The sequence below is a fragment of the Bos mutus genome, chromosome 12 (assembly GCF_027580195.1).
Source record: "Bos mutus isolate GX-2022 chromosome 12, NWIPB_WYAK_1.1, whole genome shotgun sequence".
NCBI classification, from domain to species: Eukaryota; Metazoa; Chordata; class Mammalia; order Artiodactyla; family Bovidae; genus Bos; species Bos mutus.
The window spans coordinates 11841736-11865078 of NC_091628.1; the positions used below are offsets into that span (position 1 = coordinate 11841736).

At 38.4% G+C, this 23343-nt stretch overlaps 1 protein-coding gene across 1 annotated transcript in view; it reads right to left on the bottom strand.

Moving 5' to 3' along the window:
* The window catches only part of VWA8 (von Willebrand factor A domain containing 8), a 384198-nt gene that overhangs the window by 203501 nt on the left and 157354 nt on the right, over positions 1-23343 (bottom strand). Inside the window, exon 21 of the mRNA XM_070380245.1 lies at positions 20923-20999. Within this exon, the coding sequence (XP_070236346.1) occupies positions 20923-20999 (77 nt within the window). The remainder of the gene's footprint in view (positions 1-20922; positions 21000-23343) is intronic.

Sequence of the window (23343 nt, forward strand, 5' to 3'; positions counted from 1 at the left end):
CCTGAGTTTCAGTATTATTGCTATGTATTCAAGGTTTGTCTGAGGAGCTTGAAAATCCCACCAAAAAGAAAAGAAAAAAAAAGTACTTACTACACAGATAAAACTTAAAATATAAAAGGCATGTTTACAGAGGCAAAAGACTGGAAATAGGCTACTATCCCTAAGGGCTACTCCAAAGTCAGCTTCTCAGGACGGCCTTCTCTGGCCTATCTATGAACATGGTAAGCCCCGCTCTGGCCCCCTTTCCTGCCTTATTTTTCCACATGGCACTTATTATCGACAGACTGCATATTTTAAATAAGTATCTTGTTTTCTCACTAGGGAAACCCCTATCTCTCACTAGTAATGAGAATATAAATATGAAGGCTGCGGCTTTTGGCTCTTTTGTTCCTGATGTAGTCACTCACACTAGGGAAGTGACCAGCATCTCTTAGGTGTTCAGCAACATTTGCTGAAGTGGACGCATTTCAGTCAGCTCTGCTAGTCAGGGGCCCTAGGCTGTCCTGAGTTTCTGGTAATCCCTTATGCATTGTGACCAAGTGTGTGCCCTTATTCTGGGAAGTTTTTTGTTCCCTTCTCCCCATTTTGCCAAAGGGGGACAAAGCATCAAGGTCTATTCCTTAAAGGCTCAGCTCAAAAGATCGTCTCCTCTTTGAAGCATTAACTATTTCTCAGTTCTACACTCCCAGTTGAATTACTGTCTCATAGAAAGCACTTTACACTTAAGAAACATTTTATTTGTTCATGTAACCCCAGAATAGGCCCAAATTGACTGTATCCTGTTTCTAACAAGTTACTGAGCTATTTTTCAAAGACAGTAGAACAAAACAGCAAGTTATGCAGGCAAAGCATATGCAGAGGAGAACATTTTGTACTCAAATAATACCTGGAACCAAAATTTCTATCCTCATCTCCCAACACCAGCCATGGAACCAAAGGACCAGGACATGAACAGGACCTGAATACGGGATCCCTTTCGGAGTTGAAGGGTCCATTGTCCAGGAAGACCCAATGCTGAAGCCCCCTTAGCACACCTTACCACAAATGGCCATGTTTCAAAGCCCTCCAATCAAAACCTGCCTGCCAGTGCTTCTGTACATGAACCCTCCTCACCTAACTCATGAAAGTGTGACCCAACCCGAGATTGGGAAGAGACAGAATTGAGCCCCGTCTCTTCTCTCCCTGCTGACTGACTCTGAAAATAGCTTTTTTCTTTTATCAAATGCCAGTACCATGGTACTGGCTTCTATGTGCATTGGACAGAGTACTGTAATGAACACTGGGGTACATGTGTAAGAATTTGACTTTCATCTCATGCAAATGGAGGGCCAATCATCTCTCCATTTAAGGCAGAGGACTATCTAAATGGATGTCTCAAAGATGAATGGGAAGGAACAGACATTGCATCTATCCATTTGCTTAACAAAAGTTTATCATACACCTACTGTATTCCTGAAATCATGCTGGAGGAGGCAGTTCAAAGAAATGCCCCTGCCCTTAGGGAGACAACACTAAGAAGGCAGGCACAGGTGGAAACCCGTGATTGCGGTAAAGAATGACATGTATAACAGCAGAGTCTATTATAGGTCAGTGGCTCTCAGTGCACGATGAATAACAGTTTAGTTTGTTTGTTTTATTGAGAAGATCCACCCTTAAGTATACAAATATAGAAATAACAGCCTAACTAAAGATGAAATATAATACCTTAAAACACTTTATCATGGATCGGAAGAATCAACATAGTCATGGATCGGAAGAATCAATATAGTGAAAATGAGTATACTACCCAAAGCAATCTATAGATTCAATGCAATCCCTATGAAGCTACCAATGGTATTTTTCACAGAGCTAGAACAAATAATTTCACAATTTGTATGGAATACAAAAAAACCTCGAATAGCCAAAGCAATCTTGAGAAAGAAGAATGGAAATGGAGGAATCAACCTGCCTGACTTCAGGCTCTACTACAAAGCCACAGTCATCAAGACAGTATGGTATTTGCACAAAGACAGAAATATAGATCAATAGAACAAAATAGAAAGCCTAGAGATAAATCCACGCACATATGGACACCTTATCTTTGACAAAGGAGGCAAGAATATACAATGGAGAAAAGACAATCTCTTTAACAAGTGGTGCTGGGAAAACTGGTCAACCACTTGTAAAATAATGAAACTAGAACACTTTTTAACACCATACACAAAAATAAACTCAAAATGGATTAAAGATCTAAACGTAAGACCAGAAACTATAAAACTTCTAGAGGAGAACATAGGCAAAACACTCTCCGACATAAATCACAGCAGGATCCTCTATGACCCACCTCACAGAATATCGGAAATAAAAGCAAAAAATAAACAAATGGGACCTAATTAAACTTAAAAGCTTCTGCACAACAAAGGAAACCAGAAGCAAGGTGAAAAGACAGCCTTCAGAATGGGAGAAAATAATAGCAAATGAAGCAACTGACAAAGAATTAATCTCAAAAATATACAAGCAACTCCTACAGCTCAATTCCAGAAAAATATATGACTCAATCAAAAAATGGGCCAAAGAACTAAATAGACATTTCTCCAAAGAAGACATACAGATGGCTAACAAACACATGAAAAGATGCTCAACATCACTCATTATCAGAGAAATGCAAATCAAAGCCACGATGAGGTACCATTTCATGCCAGCCAGAATGGCTGCTATCCAAAAGTCTACACGCAATAAATGCTGGAGAGGGTGTGGAGAAAAGGGAACCCTCTTACACTGTTGGTGGGAATGCAAACTAGTACAGCCACTATGGAGAACAATGTGGAGATTCCTTAAAAAACTGGAAATAGAACTGCCTTATGATCAAGCAATCCCACTACTGGGCATACACACTGAGGAAACCAGAAGGGAAAGAGACACGTGTACCCCAATGTTCATTGCAGCACTGTTTATAATAGCCAGGACATGGAAGCAACCTAGATGTCCATCAGCAGATGAATGGATAAGAAAGCTGTGGTACATATACACAATGGAGTATTACTCAGCCATTAAAAAGAATACATTTGAATCAGTTCTAATGAGGTGGATGAAACTAGAGCCTATTATAGAGTGAAGTAAGCCAGAAAGAAAAACACCAATACAGTATAATAACGCATATATATGGAATTTAGAAAGATGGTAATGATAACCCTGTATGCAAGACAGCAAAAGAGACACAGATGTATAGAACAGTCTTTTGGACTCTGTGGGAGAGGGCGAGGGTGGGATGATTTGGGAAAATGGCATTGAAACATGTATAATATCATATGTGAAATGAATTGCCAGTCCAGGTTCGATGCATGTGAGAAAGTGCTCAGGGCTGGTGCACTGGGATGACCCAGAGGGATGGGATGGGGAGGGAGGTGGGAGGGGGGTTCAGGATGGAGAACACATGTACACCCGTGGCAGATTCATGTCAATGTATGTCAAAACCAATACAATATTGTAAAGTAATTTGCCTCCAATTAAAATAAATAAATTTCTATTAAAAATAATACTTTACAATTATATTTGTTAATAATACAAAAAAACTTTTTGCTCTAATTAAAAATTAACAAAGGATATTTTAGAAAGAATAACATGATTAATAGCACTTTATTATTTGTGTGATTTAAAGGCCCAGTCTACACTGAGTTTACTTTAACATTTACTATAGCTGACAAAGAGTTTGCAAAGACACATAGCTCCAAAGAGAATTGCAACATGGACTGTACTCCCTGGAGCTCAACACACACCTTTTTTTTCTTGTTTTTCAAATTAAGTATTTATTTGGCTGTGCTGGGTCTTTATTGTGACACTTGGGATCTTTAGAAGCAGCATGTGGGATCTAGTTCCCTGACAAGGGATCGAACACAGACCCCCTGCATTGGGAGTGTGGAGTTTTAGACACTGGGCCACCAGAGGAGTCCCCAAAACATATATTTTTCAATCTCATCTATCAAAATATACAAAAGTTTTTGTTACAGTTAGGCTTGGGAATTGCTATCTTTCCTAACATCAGTGTTTTTGCAAACTATTTGGACAGTGTCATGTTTTATATTTTGAACGAATAGGTTCAAAAACCATTGAAACTCTTCACTTGTAGGAAACTGTATTTTAAACTGTGTTAGTGTGCAGACATGAGACATTTTAGGAGTCTATTACATTCTATTTCTACTTCTGGCACCAAATGTGTGGGTTTTCCATACTCGACAATTCTCTTGGGATGTAAAGTCATCTTATTAGACTCTCTTATCACTCTGGAGATTCCAAAGGTCTTAGAACTGGAGACGAAGACCAAATATTTTAGGAAAAGATTTCCCTATCACACAAGAAACTAAAAGTGTTTTAGAAGGTCTTGTGCCCAGAAAGGGAATGAAGACCAAACATATAATTATTATATCGTAATATCACAGAGTGGCATACATTATTTTCAGCCACAAAAAAACTAATTGAAACAGTTATAAACCTCAAATTCAAAAACATTCTCTCCAGAGAAGCTTTTTTCTTTTAGGACTTATTTTCTACTTTACTGCTAAAGCATGACCTCCAGCTTGAAGGATCAAATTAACTGTTTTTCTAATTTTTAAATTATCTGTTATGTAGCAACTCTCTGACAGCCATTAACACACAAACAGATCAACCAGTTGTGAACTCTTGACTTTGTAAAAGACAAATCTTTTAAATATTTTGCAGTGAGATTAGAAGTGGTGAGACTGTGTAGTATAAAAGATTTTCATGGTCAGTTCCTATCTCATTAAAAAATATTCCAATAGTTTTGGCTTTGATTTAAAGGTCTCATTTTTATATCAAACTAGTGACATCCTGTAGCACTTTGTGCAAGTTTTCGTTCAATCTTTGTGGCAGTATTGCGTTTTTAATCATTTGGAGTGAATACGTCTCATGTGTGGTGTCCTCTGTAACCTTATTCAAGAGTATGTATTGTCTCTATCCAATCAAATCAGATGCTCCATCAATGGTTATACTTACATAAATTTCTGCCAATTTCATGTTATTTATGTTTACATTATTCATGTTATTTTCAACCCACGTTGTTGCTGGGTTTTTTTCCCCCACAAATCTTTTAAACCACTGTCCATTACATGAGGGCTGGCTTAGTTAACACTAACATAAACCATAAATCTACTAAACTGGGCACAGTAAACTGTTATATTGTCATGCTATACAATCAAATGAATACCTGAGAGCACCACTGTCACCTTCTTATGATAGGAACCCCCCAGTTCTCTCTGGATATATCCCATTTCCCATACGTGACAAACCGAACAAATGAGGATGCCAGTGTCAATCAGTATACTAAACGTTGGTAATGCTTATTTCATATTTTTAAGAGCAAAGGGAATATAAATTCTAACGTTGTCCCACATTCCAGTGGATGGTCTTGAACCACTGGTGCATCCTCCCCACTTTAAAAAGGGTTTTGTACTATAAAGAAAGCTGAGCGCCAAAGAATCGATGCTTTTGAAAAGTGGTGTTGGAGAAGAGTCTTGAGAGTCAATTGGACTGCAAGGAGGTCCAACCAGTCCATCCTAAAGGAAATCAGTCCTGAATACTCATCGGAAGGACTGATGGACTGCAAGGAGATCCAACCAGTCCATCCTAAAGGAAATCAGTCCTGAATACTCATCGGAAGGACTGATGCTGAAGCTGAATCTCCAATACTTTGTCCACCAGATGTGAAGAGCTGACTCATTGGAAAAGACCCTGCTGCTGGGAAAGACTGAAGGCAGGAGAAGAAGGGGATGACAGAGGATGAGATGGTTGGATGGCATCATTGACTCGATGGACATGAGTTTGGGCAAGCTTGGTGTTGGTGATGGACAGGGAGGCCTGGCGTGCTGCAGTCTGTGGGGTCGCAAAGAATCAGACACGACTGAGTGACTGAACTGAACTGACTAAAGAGTGAACACTAATGTAAACTGTGGATTTAGTTGTTAACAATGCTTCAGTATTGGTAATCAACAAATGTACCCCACTAATGAAAGATGTAAATAATAGGGTAAAAAAATAAATAAATAAAAAGGGCTTTGTACTAATGTCACAAAGAATGGAAACAACATCTGCTTGTGAAGAAAAAGGAGAAGAAAGGGTCTAAGAAATTTTCCTAGAAGAAGAGACTTTGATTAAGAAAAGGTAAGACTTGATAGAGAAAGGCATTCCAAGCTATAAGAGCTGCAAGTGCCAAGTTACAGAGTCATGAATATGCATGTGATACTTAGGAACCACAAGCTGTTCATATGGCTTAAGCCTAAGTACGTGGGAAAGAAAGACTGGAAGTAAGATTAGTAAAACAGACGGGGCTCAAACGAAGGACTATGGACTTGATGTTACTGGCAGTGGGAGTCACTGAAGGGTTCTGAGCAGAAGAATAAATGATCAACTTTACTGGTTGAAATAGTACGAGGCTTGGGAAAGACAGATTGGAGGCTGAGCTTCGAAGCAGGAGCCTACTGCAAAAGTCCAGGCAAGAGAAGATAGGGAAGGATTTACGGCCCCAGAGGATCGAACTGAAAGGACAGGTCATAATTCTAGAAGAAGCTATTGCAATAGTCCAGGTATGGCAGTGACTGTGAGGAAGGAAAATATTTGGGAGACCTGGGAAAATGTAGACGTGATTTTGTAATAACTGTCTGTCAAGATAAAGGACAGGGAAAGGTAAAAGGTACACCGATTACAGATCAAGTGACTGGATACAGGACTCCATAAGCTGAGAGAGGAAACATCCATTCTTTGCTGTATCAGTCATACAGTCAACACTGCTTTATTGACACCCACTATGACTAGGATATAGAAAAGGGGCTGGAGGATATTTGTAAAGGAAAACTTGGTATGAGGAGATGGACAATTTGGATTAGAATGCTCCAGAGATACCAATGTGGATATTTTAGGAAGAAAAATGCAAATCCAAAGCTAAGAAGAGAGGAAGCGGCAGAAGATTTATGGATAGAAGACAATACAGATTTACAGAGAAGAGATTTCATTTTAACTGAGTCCCTACCTCATACCAAGCACTGCCCTAGACACATGGGACATTTGTCACTTAATCCCTCCAACAATCCTATGATGAAATTTGGGCTCACAGAGGTAACCCAAACTCATGTTTTCTTTTAAAAATTTGAGGCTTCTGTTTTATTTTAGCCCCATTTTATAATAAATAGCTTATACTTTTTGACTCCATGCATTGCTAAAAACTGTATCTTAAAACAGATGAGCACTGCTGAGTATGTAGCACCACTGTCATCTCATCAGTTGCCAACAGAAACCAGTAAATACCTATTAGTAAAAGTGTTCAAGTGATGCAGCAGAATTTAAGTCCTTGGTGGAAAATGGTATTCAATTATATACAGCTTATACCATTACCACTGACAGTTGGTAAAAAGAAAATCACGTTCAGGATGTGATGTGTGTAACAGCAAAGACACTTTGTTAGTAGATTGCAGAGTTCCTAGTGCTATCCTCGCTTTATTCAGTTTCACTAAGCTACAGGCTCAGCCCTGCTCAGTTCCTGATTTCCTATTCTAAATAGGAAAGGAGATGCGCAACTTACTGATCTTGCTCAGAGAGGTTATAAATCTCCTAAGTCTCATCTATTTCTGCCTCTGTCCCCTCAATTACCTGACTATCACACCAACCTTCCCACTGGTGCTACTTCCCCCTGGGTCAGATTCAAGCTAGGTCTGGTATCTTCTGCTATTGGCTGGAGTCCTATTCCACACTATCATTAGTCCAAGTTCTCAGACGCCCCGAGTTACTATAATTAGTAATCACTTATGGATCCATCATAGAGTAGGTCAGTTCAACCACTAAATCTCCAAGAGACAAAGCTGCTAAACTGTTATAATGTCTTGCTATAAATTTCAACACAAAAGATAGTTATTGCTTCCAAACTTATCCATTTACTAATTATCACATTACCCTATAGACATTTGTATATCATCTGGAGCAAGGAGATCAAACCAGTCAATCATAAAGGAAATCAGCCCTGAATATGCTTTGGAAGGACTGATGTTGAAGCTGAAGCTCCAATACTTTGGCCACTGATGCAAACAGCTGACTCACTGGAAAAGACCCTGATGCTGGGAAAGATTGAGGGCAAGTGGAGAAGGGGGTGACAGAGGATGAGATGGTTGGATGGCATCATTGTCTCGATGGACACAAATCTGAGCAAACTGTGGGAGACAGTGAAGGAAAGGGTGCTGCAGTTCATGGGGTTGCAGAGTTGGACACGACTTAGCAACTGAACAACAAACACAAGTATCGGTATTTTTCAGTTTATTGAATTATTTGTTTATTGCATATCTTCTCTTTACCACTAGAAGGAAAGCTTCATGAAAACAATGACTTTGACTTGTTCATTACTGTATTTCTCAAGCCGTAGAATATGACCTCAATATGACCTCAATAAAGGTCTCTGGTAGTAGATGCTGGTAGTGTCCTACCCAGATCTCCTTTGCCACCAAAGGCACTCATCCCACAGCTACCGCAGCATTGACTTCTAAAAGCTCACAGCTGCACCCTTGTCCAAAGAACTGTTTGCCACCAATGGGGAGTTCTTTGTCCAGAACTGCCTGGGTAGCTAGAGGTTCTCCTTCATGCTTCTCCTAAAGGGCTGCCTTTAACTAATGCCTCACAGATATGGGGGCAAAAAAGGCTGGCCCTCTGCTTCCAGGTGGGATAACCAAGTAGTTGCATTCATGCTCCAGAGCTCCCTATAAAGAGGCTGAGATGAGACTTTATCTAAACCCACCTCTTCTCCCCAGCCTTTTTATCCTGACTCCTTTACTTCCCCAAAAGTTTCACTTAAAAGCTCTGCCTCTAAAATTACTTACACAAACACTTTCATCACTGGCTCTTCTTCTAGAGTACCTGAAATCGGTATTTGTTGACTATCTGGATGCATAAATCAATAAAGTCAATGGAAATAAAGAAATAATTCTTAGATTTTCCAGCAATGCTCTTATCTCTTCTTGCACAAAACATTACAGATACATCTCCCTGAAGAGAAATAGTTAACGGAGTTGTGAGCTGAGCGATCCCATTAGGACACAAATCTACTTGCTTATTTAAGCACCTCACCCCCTCTCCTTCTGCTCACCTTGTCACTGCTGGCATCATCTGAAGAGTCTGGCTACAACAGTATCTGGCTCACTTACAAGGGCCGGCACTTTATAAAGCTCAACAAAAACAACATTTTAGATCTTAACGAATTAAGAGACGGTTGGCAAGTATATGGCACCGCCCAAGATACTTCTTTACTCTGTTGGCTTACCTAAGGATGCTGCTGGGAGAAACCTGCAGGCAAGGCTGACTGGAGAGGTCCAGACAGAGGGAACGGGTGAAAGCGGCTGGGACATGATGTTAAGCATGTTAAGATAATCTGATATTGAAACAATTGTAATATTGTTTATTTTTATTACAAGTAAGGACTACAAGTTTTAAAAAATCACTCCCCCTAGCAGAGCATCACTGATTTTTACAACGGAGGGACTCAGACAGTAAAGAATATGACTACAATACAAAAGATCTGGGTTCGATCCATGGATAGGGAAGATCCCCTGAAGAAGGGAATGTCTACTCACTCCAGTACTCTGGCCTGGAAAATTCCATCGACAGAGGAGCCTGGTGGGCTACAGTCCATGGGGTCACAAAGAGTCAGACACGACTGAGCGACTAATACCTCAGCTTAATATGAATTTGCTTTATAAGTTAAAAACGCACACACACACATACAAAGGACTGGAAGGTTATAAACTAAACTGACAACAGTGATTGACTTGAAGGAGGGGAGATGAGATTGGCATGGTTGTTAAAGGTGGCTTTAGCTATTATTAGTATTTTCTTTCTGCAAAAAGAAGAGTAGAGTCAAATTGGAGAAATATTCATAGTTGTTAAATATGAGCAACAAGTTTGGCTATGTTACGTGCTATATATTTGTATTTACATTTTTTGATTTTTGAAGTTTTTCTCAGACTAAAAAAAAGTACACAACACTTGAAAAGAATGTAGCTATTCTCTAGTGGCAAGGGATTTAACAAAACTAAGAAAAAATACACACTGCATCAGTGGTTCTCAAACTTATTCAGCTTGTGATTTAGGAAATAAAACTCCTGCTTGTTCCCAGTCTTTTCTTCTAAGACAGTCTAGAGCAGGCTGCTTGCTAGGATCTACAGCTGAGGGCTGGTCTGCAGCTCTGATTCACCCGTTTCTATAACCTATTGTAACAGCTGTTTGGTGGATGCACCCAGAGAACTGAAGCAGTCTGCCTGGGAGGAGCATCATGTGAAAGATCACAGGCACTGATCTAGTTTGTTTTTATGAATTACCTGGGTGACAGGAGAGAAAACAGCTGTTAAGTTTACTGATGATACCTCTCAGGGATCATCAATCCTAAAGCAAACAAACCCTGATCCTGGGAAAGATTAAGGGCAAGAGGAGAAGGGACTGACAGGATGAGATGCTTGGATGGTATCACAGACTCAATGGACATGAATCACCATTAAAGACTGAGCAACAACCCCTCAGGGAAGATGTGTTAAGAGATAAAGTAAGTTTAATAGTCTGGAGAACAGTGAAGAAAACAGAAAATTAAATTGATAAGGATATTACTATTGGGGAAAAAAGTGGGCAAATATGGAATAACTGGAAAGACTTTGGGATCAGGCTGGGCAAGGATTAGGAACGTGAAGTTAGAATCTTAAAAAATCAAGCTATTATATGTATAATGAAGTAAAAACATGTAAGGACTGCTTGGCCAACAGTCTAAACACATGGCTAGTACTTTGGTGAGGTATCTACTGATGTGCTACCACCACTAAAGTAATGTTTGATCAGCGAGACAAAGTCAAGAAGCAGCACAGTAGTGGCCAGAGCATAAGGCTGAAGCCAGATTACATGAAGCCAGCTGTGTGACCTCAGACAAGTGTTTCACCTCTGTGCTTCTGTTCGAATCTGCAACAAAGAGGCGGTAATGGTGCTGATCTCAGCCAGTTGTGAGCAAAAATGAGTTACAATTCGAAAACCGTGTAGAACAGAGTAGCTAATATGTACGTGTTTTTTTTTTAATGAAAAAGCAAACATAATATAGGAATTTAGATGGATTTGGAGTTAAAAATTATTACAGATCTAAAGATCTGCATGGAAAAATTAGAGGTACTGGCATACTTCATTCTGTAAAAAAGTGGGGGGCAGTAGAAGACATTCTTAGTGGGAAAACTATTAACTGCTGATAAAAATGGGTCTAAAATAGCCTTTTCCAGTTAGTAATGGGGAAGATGAGACAGAAGGACTATCCTAGAACCTTTGACATCAGACATGCTTCCAGTTCTCCAGTCTTCTTATTAGTGCTAAGAAGGTCTTGATGGCTCAATCATAATTTTTTCCATAAGACTTCAAAAAAGCTTTTTGTTTTTCTATTTCCTCCTGATATATCTACTTTCCCTCTGGGACTTTGTGAATTTTAAAATTTATACTGTCACATTCAGTTTTCTTCAGACTGAGGAAAGCCTGATACGCTGAATTATGCTCTGCTTTTTAAAGCATGTCATCATTCACTCCAGGATATTCGTTGTGGAGAAGGTTGATGTTACAGTTTTACAATTCACTTTATCTCATTTGATTTCATGAAGAAAAAGTATACAAAAATATGAAAGGGGAAAAACAAGAGTTTTAACAACAACCATCTCCAATGTGATGCAGTAGTCCTCTCTTGCCCATTTTTATTTTATCCCCTCAGCCTCCATACAGTTATCAATCAAAAATTAGCCAGTTAAACCTGTTTCAGTAGGTCATTGCCAGTATGTTTGTTTGACCTCAACAATTTGATCTGCATGACTGCAATCACCCCCTCGTGTTCTCTGTGATTAAATCTCATCTATCTCTGATCTACTCACACACTGTGGTCCTAATGACCTTTCTTGCTTTAACTCCATCACATTGCATTCAGGATAAAATCCGACCTCAGCAAGGCCCATGAAGTCCCCACAAAGTCCCATGTCTTCCTCTTGGCATCAGCTCTCTACACACATACGTGCCACGCTACCTAAGCTGCCTCTCACTTCCTATTTTTAGACAGCTTGTTTTCAATATGTGCCATATATATATGGCATATGCCACCAACCATAATGACTTGTTCAGTGTTCTGCACTTAGAAGACTACTACTTATCCCTGAAGACTCAGTTTGAATGTCACCTTCTCCAGACCCCTTCCACCAAATCACACACATATACTCAGAGGATTGGGTACCTCTCTTCTAGGGTCCCACAGAACCTATGTATGTTTCTTTCTTGGCTTGTATACAACACTGTATCTTAAATGCTGCTGTACTGTCGCCCACTGACGGGCAAGCAAGGACATCTAGTCAATATCAATAGCATCATCTATACAGTCAGCCCTCCACACCCATAGGTTCTACATTTGAGGACTCAACTGACTGTGGATTGAAAACATTTGGGAAAAGAAACTCAAAATTCCAGAAAGCAAAAACTTGAATTTGCTGTGATCTACCCACTGTATATATATAGCATTTATATTGCATTTTTAACTACTTATAGAGCATTTACACTGCATTAGGTATTATAAGTAATTGGAGCCTGGTGGGCTGCCATCTATGGGGTCGCACAGAGTCGGACACGACTGAAGCAACTTAGCAGCAGCAGCAGCAGCAGCAGCAGAGATGGTTTCAAGTATATGGGAGGATATGTGTAGGCTATTTGCAAATACTATGCCACATATAAGGTACCTGAGCATCCCTGGATTTGGGTGTCCAAGGGAGTCCTGGAACCGATCCCCTACAGATACTAAGAACGTCTGTACATCATCAGTGCCCTAACAGCCCCTGGGAAACAACAGGAATCTAATAAATAAAAATCAGGTGAAATGAATTAATAAATAATAAATAAACCAGACTCCTGCCTTTAAAAAATTCCCTATTTAGCTAGGGAGACATGACTGGCAGAAAGGAGGAGATGGAAATAAGATACAGAAATTAACTACAATGCCATTTGGAGTGAGAGAAAGTGGGGTACATGGCAAGAAACTATTATTTATGAGTTAGCCTAAGTATTTAGGTGCCTAAAGTGTACAGATACTATGGTTTGTCCTTTTCATACTGCCTTAATTTTCACAACCATCTTGAAGGGTATTATTTTAATTTAGTAGGCAAGCAAATAAGGACTCAAGGAGTTCAAGACCACAAAAAGTTAATGGTAAAGACATAATTTTATATTTAAAACCCATGTTCTTTCTACCTCAATGGTACAAATTCAGTCCTATGGAGTTTCAGAGGAGGGAAAAGTTACACCCAGAATGACAAATCAGAAAAGTTCCATGTAGAACTATCAGTGGACCAAATCTTGAAGGATTCTAGGAGAAATAGAGTGCGTTTTAGAGGGAAGAATAAAGACCGGCACAGATACAAGTTCAAAACTGGTCAGTAGGACAGAGAATAGTCAAGTCTGGAATAAGCTGAGCATACACTGGGAAAATCTCACAGAAGAGAAAACTGGGACTTCCCTGGTGGACCTGAGCACTCTATATTTACAATGGACACCAATATTAGAAAAATAAACAAGTACTTAGGTCATGCTAATGATTGGACCTGTGCCATCATCTCCATATATGAAGGGTAGCAGATTAAAAAAAAAAAAAATCTGGTAACATATTTCAAAATTAAGGTAATTCTGATTTTAATTTTAATACAAAAGTGTACTTTTATCCAAGGAGGAAATATAGCTACAGAAATTGCCATATGAAGTTAATTTAATGTCAAATTATCATAACATTGTGAAAAAAGAAGTAAATAAATGCACTTCACAAATGTGAGTCATGTAGTCTCCTCTGAAATATGTACCATAAAAGTCATTACACGCAGTAATCTTTAAAGTTATCTAAATCATACTCTTAGGGCAATCTTGATTTTAACAAAAAATATGAATTGCCTAGCTTGCTCATTTTATGAGATCTGATCTTAAAACATAAGATGGCCATCCTCAAAAGTATACTGGTAATAAGTTTTATTCATGCAAGTTTGGTGATGGTTTTACTTATCAAGATCATGTTTTTAATGACTCATAACTAATTTTGTTGGAATGACATCCATAAACTAAATTGAGTGTGACTGATTATTTAGATGGTAATATCACAAATCCATTAAAAGGAACCTAAAATAAACAGAGTTAATGACCTTAAGTAAGTTACTCATAGATCAGAGAAGTTCCAAACATTTTTTTCAACTGCTATTTTTAGGTTTTTTAAAACATATGTTTCTCTAACGACAATTTCATCAGATTAAGTTGTATGGTAAATATAGCCATTAAGTTGTACATAATAAAGAAAAAACTTTTCACAGTGAAAAGTCTTTCAAAACATATATTTTAAACAGAAATGGAGATTTTTTACTTCCAACTTTACATAATAAATTAAATATCAAATACTGACAAACAGAGGTATCCCAGTGCCTATTGAAGTGGATATTATATTTGTAATACTATCATCAATCAATGATATAGCAATGAGGGCTATAGCAAAAATAATAAAAATCTATCTGAAATTTTTACTACATTTTGAATTTAGACTTTTTCTTCATAGACAATGTATCCATATATTTATGTAGCCAAAATCAGAAATACCATGGGATATAATCAACATGCAATTCTTCACTATTATTTGTTATTTCTCAATGAAAGTATCAGAGACATTCTAGGCAGAAAGTAAAGCATGGTACAGTCAGCCCTCTGTATTCACAGTTTCTGCATCAATCAACCTCAAACTGAAAATATCTGGGACAACAAAAAATTCCAGAAGTTCCAAAAAGCAAAACGTGAATTTGTCATGTGGCAACTATTCACACTGCATTTATACTGTATTTACAATTTACATAGCATTTACATTGTATTGGCTTCCCTGGTGGCTCAGATGGTAAAGAGTCTGCCTGCAGATCGGGAGACAGGGGTTCAATCCCTGGGTTGGGAACATCCCCTGGAGAAGGAAATAGCAACCCACTCCAGTATTCTTGCCTGGAAAATCCCATGGATGGAGGAGCCTCGTGGGCTACAGTTCATGGGGTCACAAAGAGTTGGACACAACTGAGCGACTTCACTCACTTACACTGTATTAGGTATTACAAGTAATCTAAAGATGATTTAAAGTATATGCAGGATGTGCACAAGTTATACACAAATACTGCACCATTTTATACAAGAGACTTGAGTGAGCATCTGTGGGTTTTAGCACACATGGGGTCCTAAAATCAATCTACTAAAAATAATGGGGGACGACCTTATCTCTAATCTTCTAAACTTTCTACAGCATCGTGAATACTGTCTTCTTCTTTCCTATTTAAAGATACTAGAATACAGATCTGAAAGATGACCCTGCCCTCTTCTATTCAACAGAGATGAGAAAACTGAGACTCAAAAAGAGACTCCAATATAGACAGTTTCAAACACATATATAAAGGTTAAACATCAATTATTTAATCACTCATATAAAAAAGTTTAAAAATAAGCAGCAAATTAAATCCAAAGGAGACAAAAGGAAGGTATAATAAAATCAGATGTTATTGAAATAGAAAAGAAACACACAAAAGAGAGTCTCGACAGTGCCAAACCCTGGCTGCTTAAACAGAAACCCTGATAACTCCCTGGCAAAAGTGACCGTGAAAAACAGAGAGAAGGTAAATAACCAACACCAGGAGTAAAAATGATATCATTACTGGGCCGAAGGACATCAAAATATCATAAAGCAACATTATAAACAAGTTTATGCCAATAACTAGATGACAAGGAATAATTCCTAGAAAAATAAGATCTATTAAAACGTCTTACAACTATTTAAGACAATGAATTATAAGCAAAAGGCCTATTTACAATGAATGTGATGGTGACACAGACTCAGGAATAATTACTAAGTATCTTATGTTTCTTTGCATCCTTTTTTGCTTATTGTATTAAGTAAACTTCATAATCCACCATCAGAATTAATTGAGCTAGCTCAGCCTAACATATCTTTCTTTAAAAATATTTTAATGTCCAATATACAGAAATTTAAAAACTGCCCCACCATTCAAAAGGAATCTCACATAAGTGACTTCTGTATTTCTGGGCATATTTTTAAGGGCACCACTAAACAGCCTGGACTAAACACAATACAACCAAAATGAAACAGATAAAACAGCACAAATTCTCCTAAGAATGAATAACTGCAATGCTCACTGTATCATCCTTAAAATGTAAAATACCAGTCTTGCTTTGTGTCCTGTGGCTCAAAAAGTAGAACTATGATATGTTACAAATGAAAGTTATTTAGGCAAAAACTAGCAAACTAGTTCAACATTTTGATTCTTTCATTATTTTCCCCAAACTTGGTCCATGTAGGAAGAAAAAACTGGTGAAAAGGCTTAAAGGTGGGGGAAACAAGGAGCTAATTTTTTAGATTCAGTGCAACATAAAAGATTGAAATAACTACAAATAAGAACAGTATTACAGCTCCTTAAAATAGGACTATGTTTCTTATTTCTTTCTATATCTGGAAAACACCTCGTCTTGTCACCTTGACATAGTAAATTAAAAAAAAAGAATATAAGGCATAATTCATACAAAGAAGAACTATGAAAACATACAGAAGTAGGTAAAAAGTTTTCCGAAGCTACGTTAAGTGAGGTATAAAAGCTTAGGAATTGAGGACCTACCTAGTCATCCCAGTTAAAATTATTAAATTAAAATTTGCTCAAATTTTGTTAAATTTATTCCTAAATGTTTTGTGCCTTATAGTAAGTATTTAAATACTTTAATTTCCCCATTGTCCATTGCTTTTATATAAAAATACAACTGATTCTGAAGATTGATCTTTTTTTTTTTTTTTTATTCTTCCAATTTTATTTTTAAACTTTACATAATTGTATTAGTTTTGCCAAATATCAAAATGAATCCGCCACAGGTATACATGTGTTCCCCATCCCGAACCCTCCTCCCTCCTCCCTCCCCATACCATCCCTCTGGGCCGTCCCAGTGCACCAGCCCCAAGCATCCAGCATCATGCATCGAACCTGGACTGGCAACTCGTTTCCTACATGATATTTTACATGTTTCATTGCCATTCTCCCAAATCTTCCCACCCTCTCCCTCTCCCACAGAGTCCATAAGACTGTTCTATACATCAGTGTCTCTTTTGCTGTCTCATACATCGGGTTATTGTTACCATCTTTCTAAATTCCATATATATGCGTTAGTATACTGTATTTATGTTTTTCCTTCTGGCTTACTTCACTCTGTATAATAGGCTCCAGTTTCATCCACCTCATTAGAACTGATTCAAATGTATTCTTTTTAATGGCTGAGTAATACTCCATTGTGTATATGTACCACAGCTTTCTTATCCATTCATCTGCTGATGGACATCTAGGTTGCTTCCATGTCTTGGCTATTATAAACAGTGCTGCGATGAACATTGGGGTACACGTGTCTCTTTCCCTTCTGGTTTCCTCAGTGTGTATGCCTAGCAGTGGGGTTGCTGGATCATAAGGCAGTTCTATTTCCAGTTTTTTAAGGAATCTCCACACTGTTCTCCATAGTGGCTGTACTAGTTTGCATTCCCACCAACAGTGTAGGAGGGTTCCCTTTTCTCCACACCCTCTCCAGCATTTATTATTTGTAGACTGTATCCTGTGACCTTGCTTAAGTTACTTACTAGTTGTGATAGTTTTTTTGATTTCTTATAATTTTCTATGTACATAATCATGCTGTCTCTAAATAAAGACAATTTAAATTCTTCTACTTAATCATATGTGCCCTTTATTATTTTTTCTTGCCTTACTGCACTGGCGAAGACCTCTAGCACAATGATGAACAATGAATATTCTTGCCTTTTCCCCAATCTTGGGTGGAAAGTATTTAGTTGTTTGTTTTTTTTTTAACCAGTAAATACAAGTTAGTTATAGGTTTTTCATTGATGCCTCTTAACAGGTTGAGGAAGTTTCCAGCTATTTGTAATTTGCTGTAACATTTTATCATGAATGAACATTGCATTTTACCAAATTTTGTTTGTTTGTTGGCTTTTTTTCAGGGGGGCAGGGGCAATGACTGAAATGATTATATGGCTTTTCCTTTATGCTGTAAATAGAGTGGTTTACATTATTTGATTTCAAATGTTAAACCAACCTTACATTCCTGGGATTAAAACCCATTTGGTTATGATGCATTATCCTTTTTACATATTGTTGAGTTTCATTTGTTAATATTTGTTAAGAATTTTTCTATCTACACTCACAGAGAATACTGAACTGTAATTCTCTTATATTATACAGGTTTGCTGGTAAAAAAATACTCTGTTTTTATTCATCTAAAATGTCTATATTTCTAACAAATGTTTTGCCAGATATACTAATGTCTATTAACTTTTTATTCTTCTTTTGGCTGTTGAAAAACAACCATTTCACTGAATTGTAGTTACTCATGAGAAGTCAGTGGTCATTTTTATGATTTCCCCCCATATGTAATATGCCTTATTTATTTATTTTTGCTGCCAGTTTTAAAGATTTCCTCTTTCAATTTTAAACAATTTGATTACAACATACTTTGCTATGGTTTCTTGCTTATCTTGCTTGAGGTTCATTGAGCTTCCTGGATTGGTGACTTAAAGCTTTTCACAAAATTTGGGAATTTTTCCATCAGTACATCTTCAAATAATATTCTGCCCTGGTCTTTGTCCCCCGTCTTTTCTTTTTTTGAGATTTTAATTGCCCATATGTGTGTGGTGTTGGAGAAGACTCTTGAGAGTCCCTTGGATTGCAAGGAGATCCAACCAGTCCATCCTAAAGGAGATCAGTCCTGGGTGTTCATTGGAAGGACTGATGCTGAAGCTGAAACTCCAATACTTTGGCCACCTCATGCGAAGAGCTGACTCACTGGAAAAGACCCTGATGCCGGAAGGGATTCGGGGCAGGAGGAGAAGGGGACGACAGAGGATGAGATGGCTGGATGGCATCACCAACTCGATGGACATGAGTTTGAGTGAACTCCGGGAGTTGGTGAACTCCGGGAGTTGGTGATGGACAGGGAGGCCTGGCATGCTGCGATTCACGGGGTCGCAAAATGTTGGACAGGACTGAGCGACTGAACTGAACTGAGACTGCATTTTTAAGGTTGCTATTTCTATACTGAGAATTCCTAAGTATTCCCTCATTATGTTGATTCCCTCTTTACATGCTGGAACATATTTAAAGCAACTGTTTTACAGTCCTTGTCTGCTAACTCAATCATCTGTCATTTTGGGGTCTATTTCTATTAACCAATTTTCCTGCTTATTTGTATGTCTAATAATAGTCTATCAAATGCTTGATACTGTAAATGCTCTGTTGATAAATGTTTGGATTCTGTAGTCTTCTTTCATTCAATGGTAAGTTTGTTCAGCTAAGCAGCTAATTTACTTCTGAATCAGCTTAATTGTTTCCAACACATTTTCCCCCCAACATCTAACCCTTTCATTTTTAAAATCATTTTGTATGAGGAAAACTTACAAAATAGTGTTAAATAACAAACATCCTTGTTTTTTTTTTTTCAAGAGTTATTTTTAAACTTATTAAGGGAGACATAGAATAGCTTTTACTCTAGGGACAGATTTATCCTACTTCTAAAGCATGGATTTCACAGGATATATCTTTGAATCCCAGGAGTAAGTTTAAGGAAGGCTCTTAGCCATGTGGGAGCTCTGGTAATTGCTCAGCTCACCGGTCTCTACTGGCTGTTCCTTCACCAGTGTCTGTGAGTCACGTGGCCCTACTGGTAAAGAATCTGCCTGCCAGTGAAGGAGACATAAGAGACTCAGGTTTGACCCTGATTCAGGAAGATCCCCCTGGAGGAGGGCATGGCCATCCACTCCATTATTGTTGCCTGCACAGTCCTACGGACAGAGGAGCCTGTTGGGCTACAGTCCATGGAGTCACAAAGACTCAGACCCAACTGAAGTGACTTGGCAGGCACACACGCACTGAGGTAGGACCAATCTGGTACCAGTAACTTCATCACAACCAGAGGGGTAAATGCCAAGAGGGAGTTTTTGACAATCACTCAGCTTTACTCTGGAACTCTTCTCTTTCGTCTTTGGTCCACTAACTTTACCTTCTTTCCTCCTACACTTTTCTCTCAAAAACACATCATTATCTAGTAAAAGGACTCAAAACAAAAATCAATTCTTGTAACTCAATCCAGGATTATTTCCACTACACAATATTTTTGTTAATGTCCTGGGATTAAAACAATAACAATTCAATCTAGTTTTAATTTGTTTATTACTTGGCATACTCCTGAATTTTTTTCTCTCTCCTTTGGTGGATCTGCGGCGTATTTTTTATTTTAGAAAGATTAAGAACAAGTTCATTGATAAAGCTAAAAACAATCCATGTTGAGAAAATCTATCTGATTAAAAGCTATCCCTGGACCAGCAAACCACACAAAACTAAATAATCCATAAAGTGTTTTCCAAGAGGCAAGAGTAATAATTGACTTCTTCATATTTTTGAGTTCCTTATCTCACACCTGAGATTCACACAGTTTACTGTTTCTCCTTGTGAGCTATGTTACTTTCCTGTTAGAGAGTGAGCTTAGTCTCTACATTCTTTTCTTCTAATTTAAGAGTCTTTATGTTAATGAAAACTACTCCCTGAATGCAATGTTCATCACTTTGTCCACAAAATATCTATTAATTCATATTTATAAAGCATTAGTCACTTTAAAAATAAATTTTGCATGGTTTTATTACCTTTTAAAGAGACGAGAGATAAGGGCAGAAGGAAAAGAAATAAACTGGTATATTAAAAATGGGCCTTAAGAAAGTATTTTTAAATTGTACTAGGAGCAAAATAAATGATTAGAGCAGATCTTAAGAGGCTGTGGGTTTCACCCTCTTACCTGTGCAGCTGGATATACTCTCGGGGTCTGTTGAGCAGGTGAAGGAATCTATCAACAATCTTGTTTTTTCCTACACCCTGTAATTACACAGAAAGCATTAGACAAAAAAGAAACTTGTCTGGAGGTAAAACAAACCAGAATCATCTCCTACTGATAATCTGTCCTAGTTTATTGCTCAGTTCAGTTCAGTTCAGTTCAGTCGCTCAGTCATGTCCGACTCTTTGCGACCCCATAAACTGCAGCACACCAGGCCTCCCTGTCCATCACCATCTCCTGGAGTTCACTCAAACTCACATCCATCGAGTCGGTGATGCCATCCAGCCATCTCATCCTCTGTCGTCCCCTTCTCCTCCTGCCCCTAATCCCTCCCAGCATCAGAGTCTTTTCCAATGAGTCAACTCTTCGCATGAGGTGGCCAAAGTGCTGGAGTTTCAGCTTTAGCATCATTCCTTCCAAAGAACACCCAGGGCTGATCTCCTTCAGAATGGAATGGTTGGATATCCTTGCAGTCCAAGGGACTCTCAAGACTATTCTCCAACACCACAGTTCAAAAGCATCAATTTTCTTCGGCGCTCAGCTTTCTTCACAGTCCAACTTTCACATCCATACATGACCACAGGAAAAACCATAGCCTTGACTAGATGGACCTTTGTTGGCAAAGTAATGTCTCTGCTTTTGAATATGCTATCCAGGTTGATCATAACTTTCCTTCCAAGGAGTAAGTGTCTTTTAATTTCATGGCTGCAGTCACCATCTGCAGTGAAGTTTATTGTTAATGCAAACCAAAGTAGTAAACATATACAGCACATCTTTTATGACATAGTTTTTTTTTAATTGACTTCTAAATACACTAGCTCTAAGTTCCTCTTATTTAAAAGGAAATTCAAAATTATTTTTAGCCTTCTGCAAATTGTTTTTTATTTTCTGCTCTTTAATTTTACACTGAGGTGTAAATATTACAGCCAGAATATTATCTATTTCAGATTTAAAGAATGGCAGCAAAGGAAATCAAGTAAAAGTAAAAACAAAGACTTTTCTAATCCACTCTTTGGAATTGTGGTTTTTAGTTATATAAAGATAAATACAACACTGTACTTCTTTTGCGTTAATTAAACACTAATTTCTTCTCCTTTTATCCTACTTTCGAGTTTTTTAAGATCTTGGAAACCTGAAATTATAATCAGGGTTTATTAATAAGCCTCAACTGTATCTTCTCTTCTTAGAAATGCCCGCATTTTCTCAGAATATACTGACACCAAGGTTGCTGTCCTTTCATAGAGGACAAGCTGTTAAAAATGGAATCCACTCCCATGCTATTGCTCCATTTCAAAGTTCTCACTTAGAGGTGGACTACTCTATTAATGGGATGTAAAACTTCTAAAAAGTGGGTTGGGTGGGAAGAGTAGAAGTGGTTTTAAAAGCTGCGTTTTGTAACATATGTTGTAGCAATAAAAGTACCTTTATTGATTTCTTACACTGTCCACAGTCAAATATATGGTACAAAGCTATACAGGCTTTAAATGGCATGTTGCAATACACACAACATTTTAAATAAATAAGTTCAGACAAACAAAATGGGTGTTAATTATATCAGCTCTGTGCAATTCAAGAAACCTAGAGAAAAACAAATATCATAAATGCACTGTACTGTCAGAAACACAAAGGGTTTCTTAAAAGAACAAGCCATGAAAAACCACTGTGGGGAGCTCATGCTCCCTCCCCGCTTCCAAGATCAGATTCCCCCTTGCTCGTTCAAATTCCTCCTGAGCAATCTCAGGAGCTTGTTGTGGTTGTGTTGTATTGGTCGCTCAGTCGTGACTGACTCTTTGTGACCCCAAGGACTGTAGCCCGCCAGGCTCCTCTGTCCATGGGATTTCCCAGGCAAGAATACTGGAGTGGGTTGCCATTACAAGCCCTATAAATGTAGGATGCAATGTGAAGTCCCTGGCTGCCACTAAGAGGCTCCTTTGCTATGTCTTCTTTCAATGTGTTAAAAAGAAAATTCAACTGAGCAAACTTTACAAATCTTATTGACCTTATTCAAGTACTCTGCCTGGAAAATCCCATGGACGGAGGAGCCCGGTAGGCTGCAGTTCATGGGGTCCCTAAGAGTCGGACACGACTGAGCGACTTCACTTTCACTTTTCACTTTCATGCATTGGAGGAGGAAATGGCAACCCACTCCAGTATTCTTGCCTGGAGAATCCCAGGGACAGGGGGAGCCTGGCGGGCTGCCGTCTATGGGGTCGCACAGAGTCGGACACGACTGAAGCGACTTAGCAGCAGCAGCAGCAGAAGCAGGTTGTGACAAGGTCACTTTCCTCAGGGGTCTCTTGGGCCAGTGACCTCATCAGTGCTGACCAGTTGATCCTCATTTACGGGTTTAAGAGTCCATTTCTGGGAGAGGCTGAAACTATAATC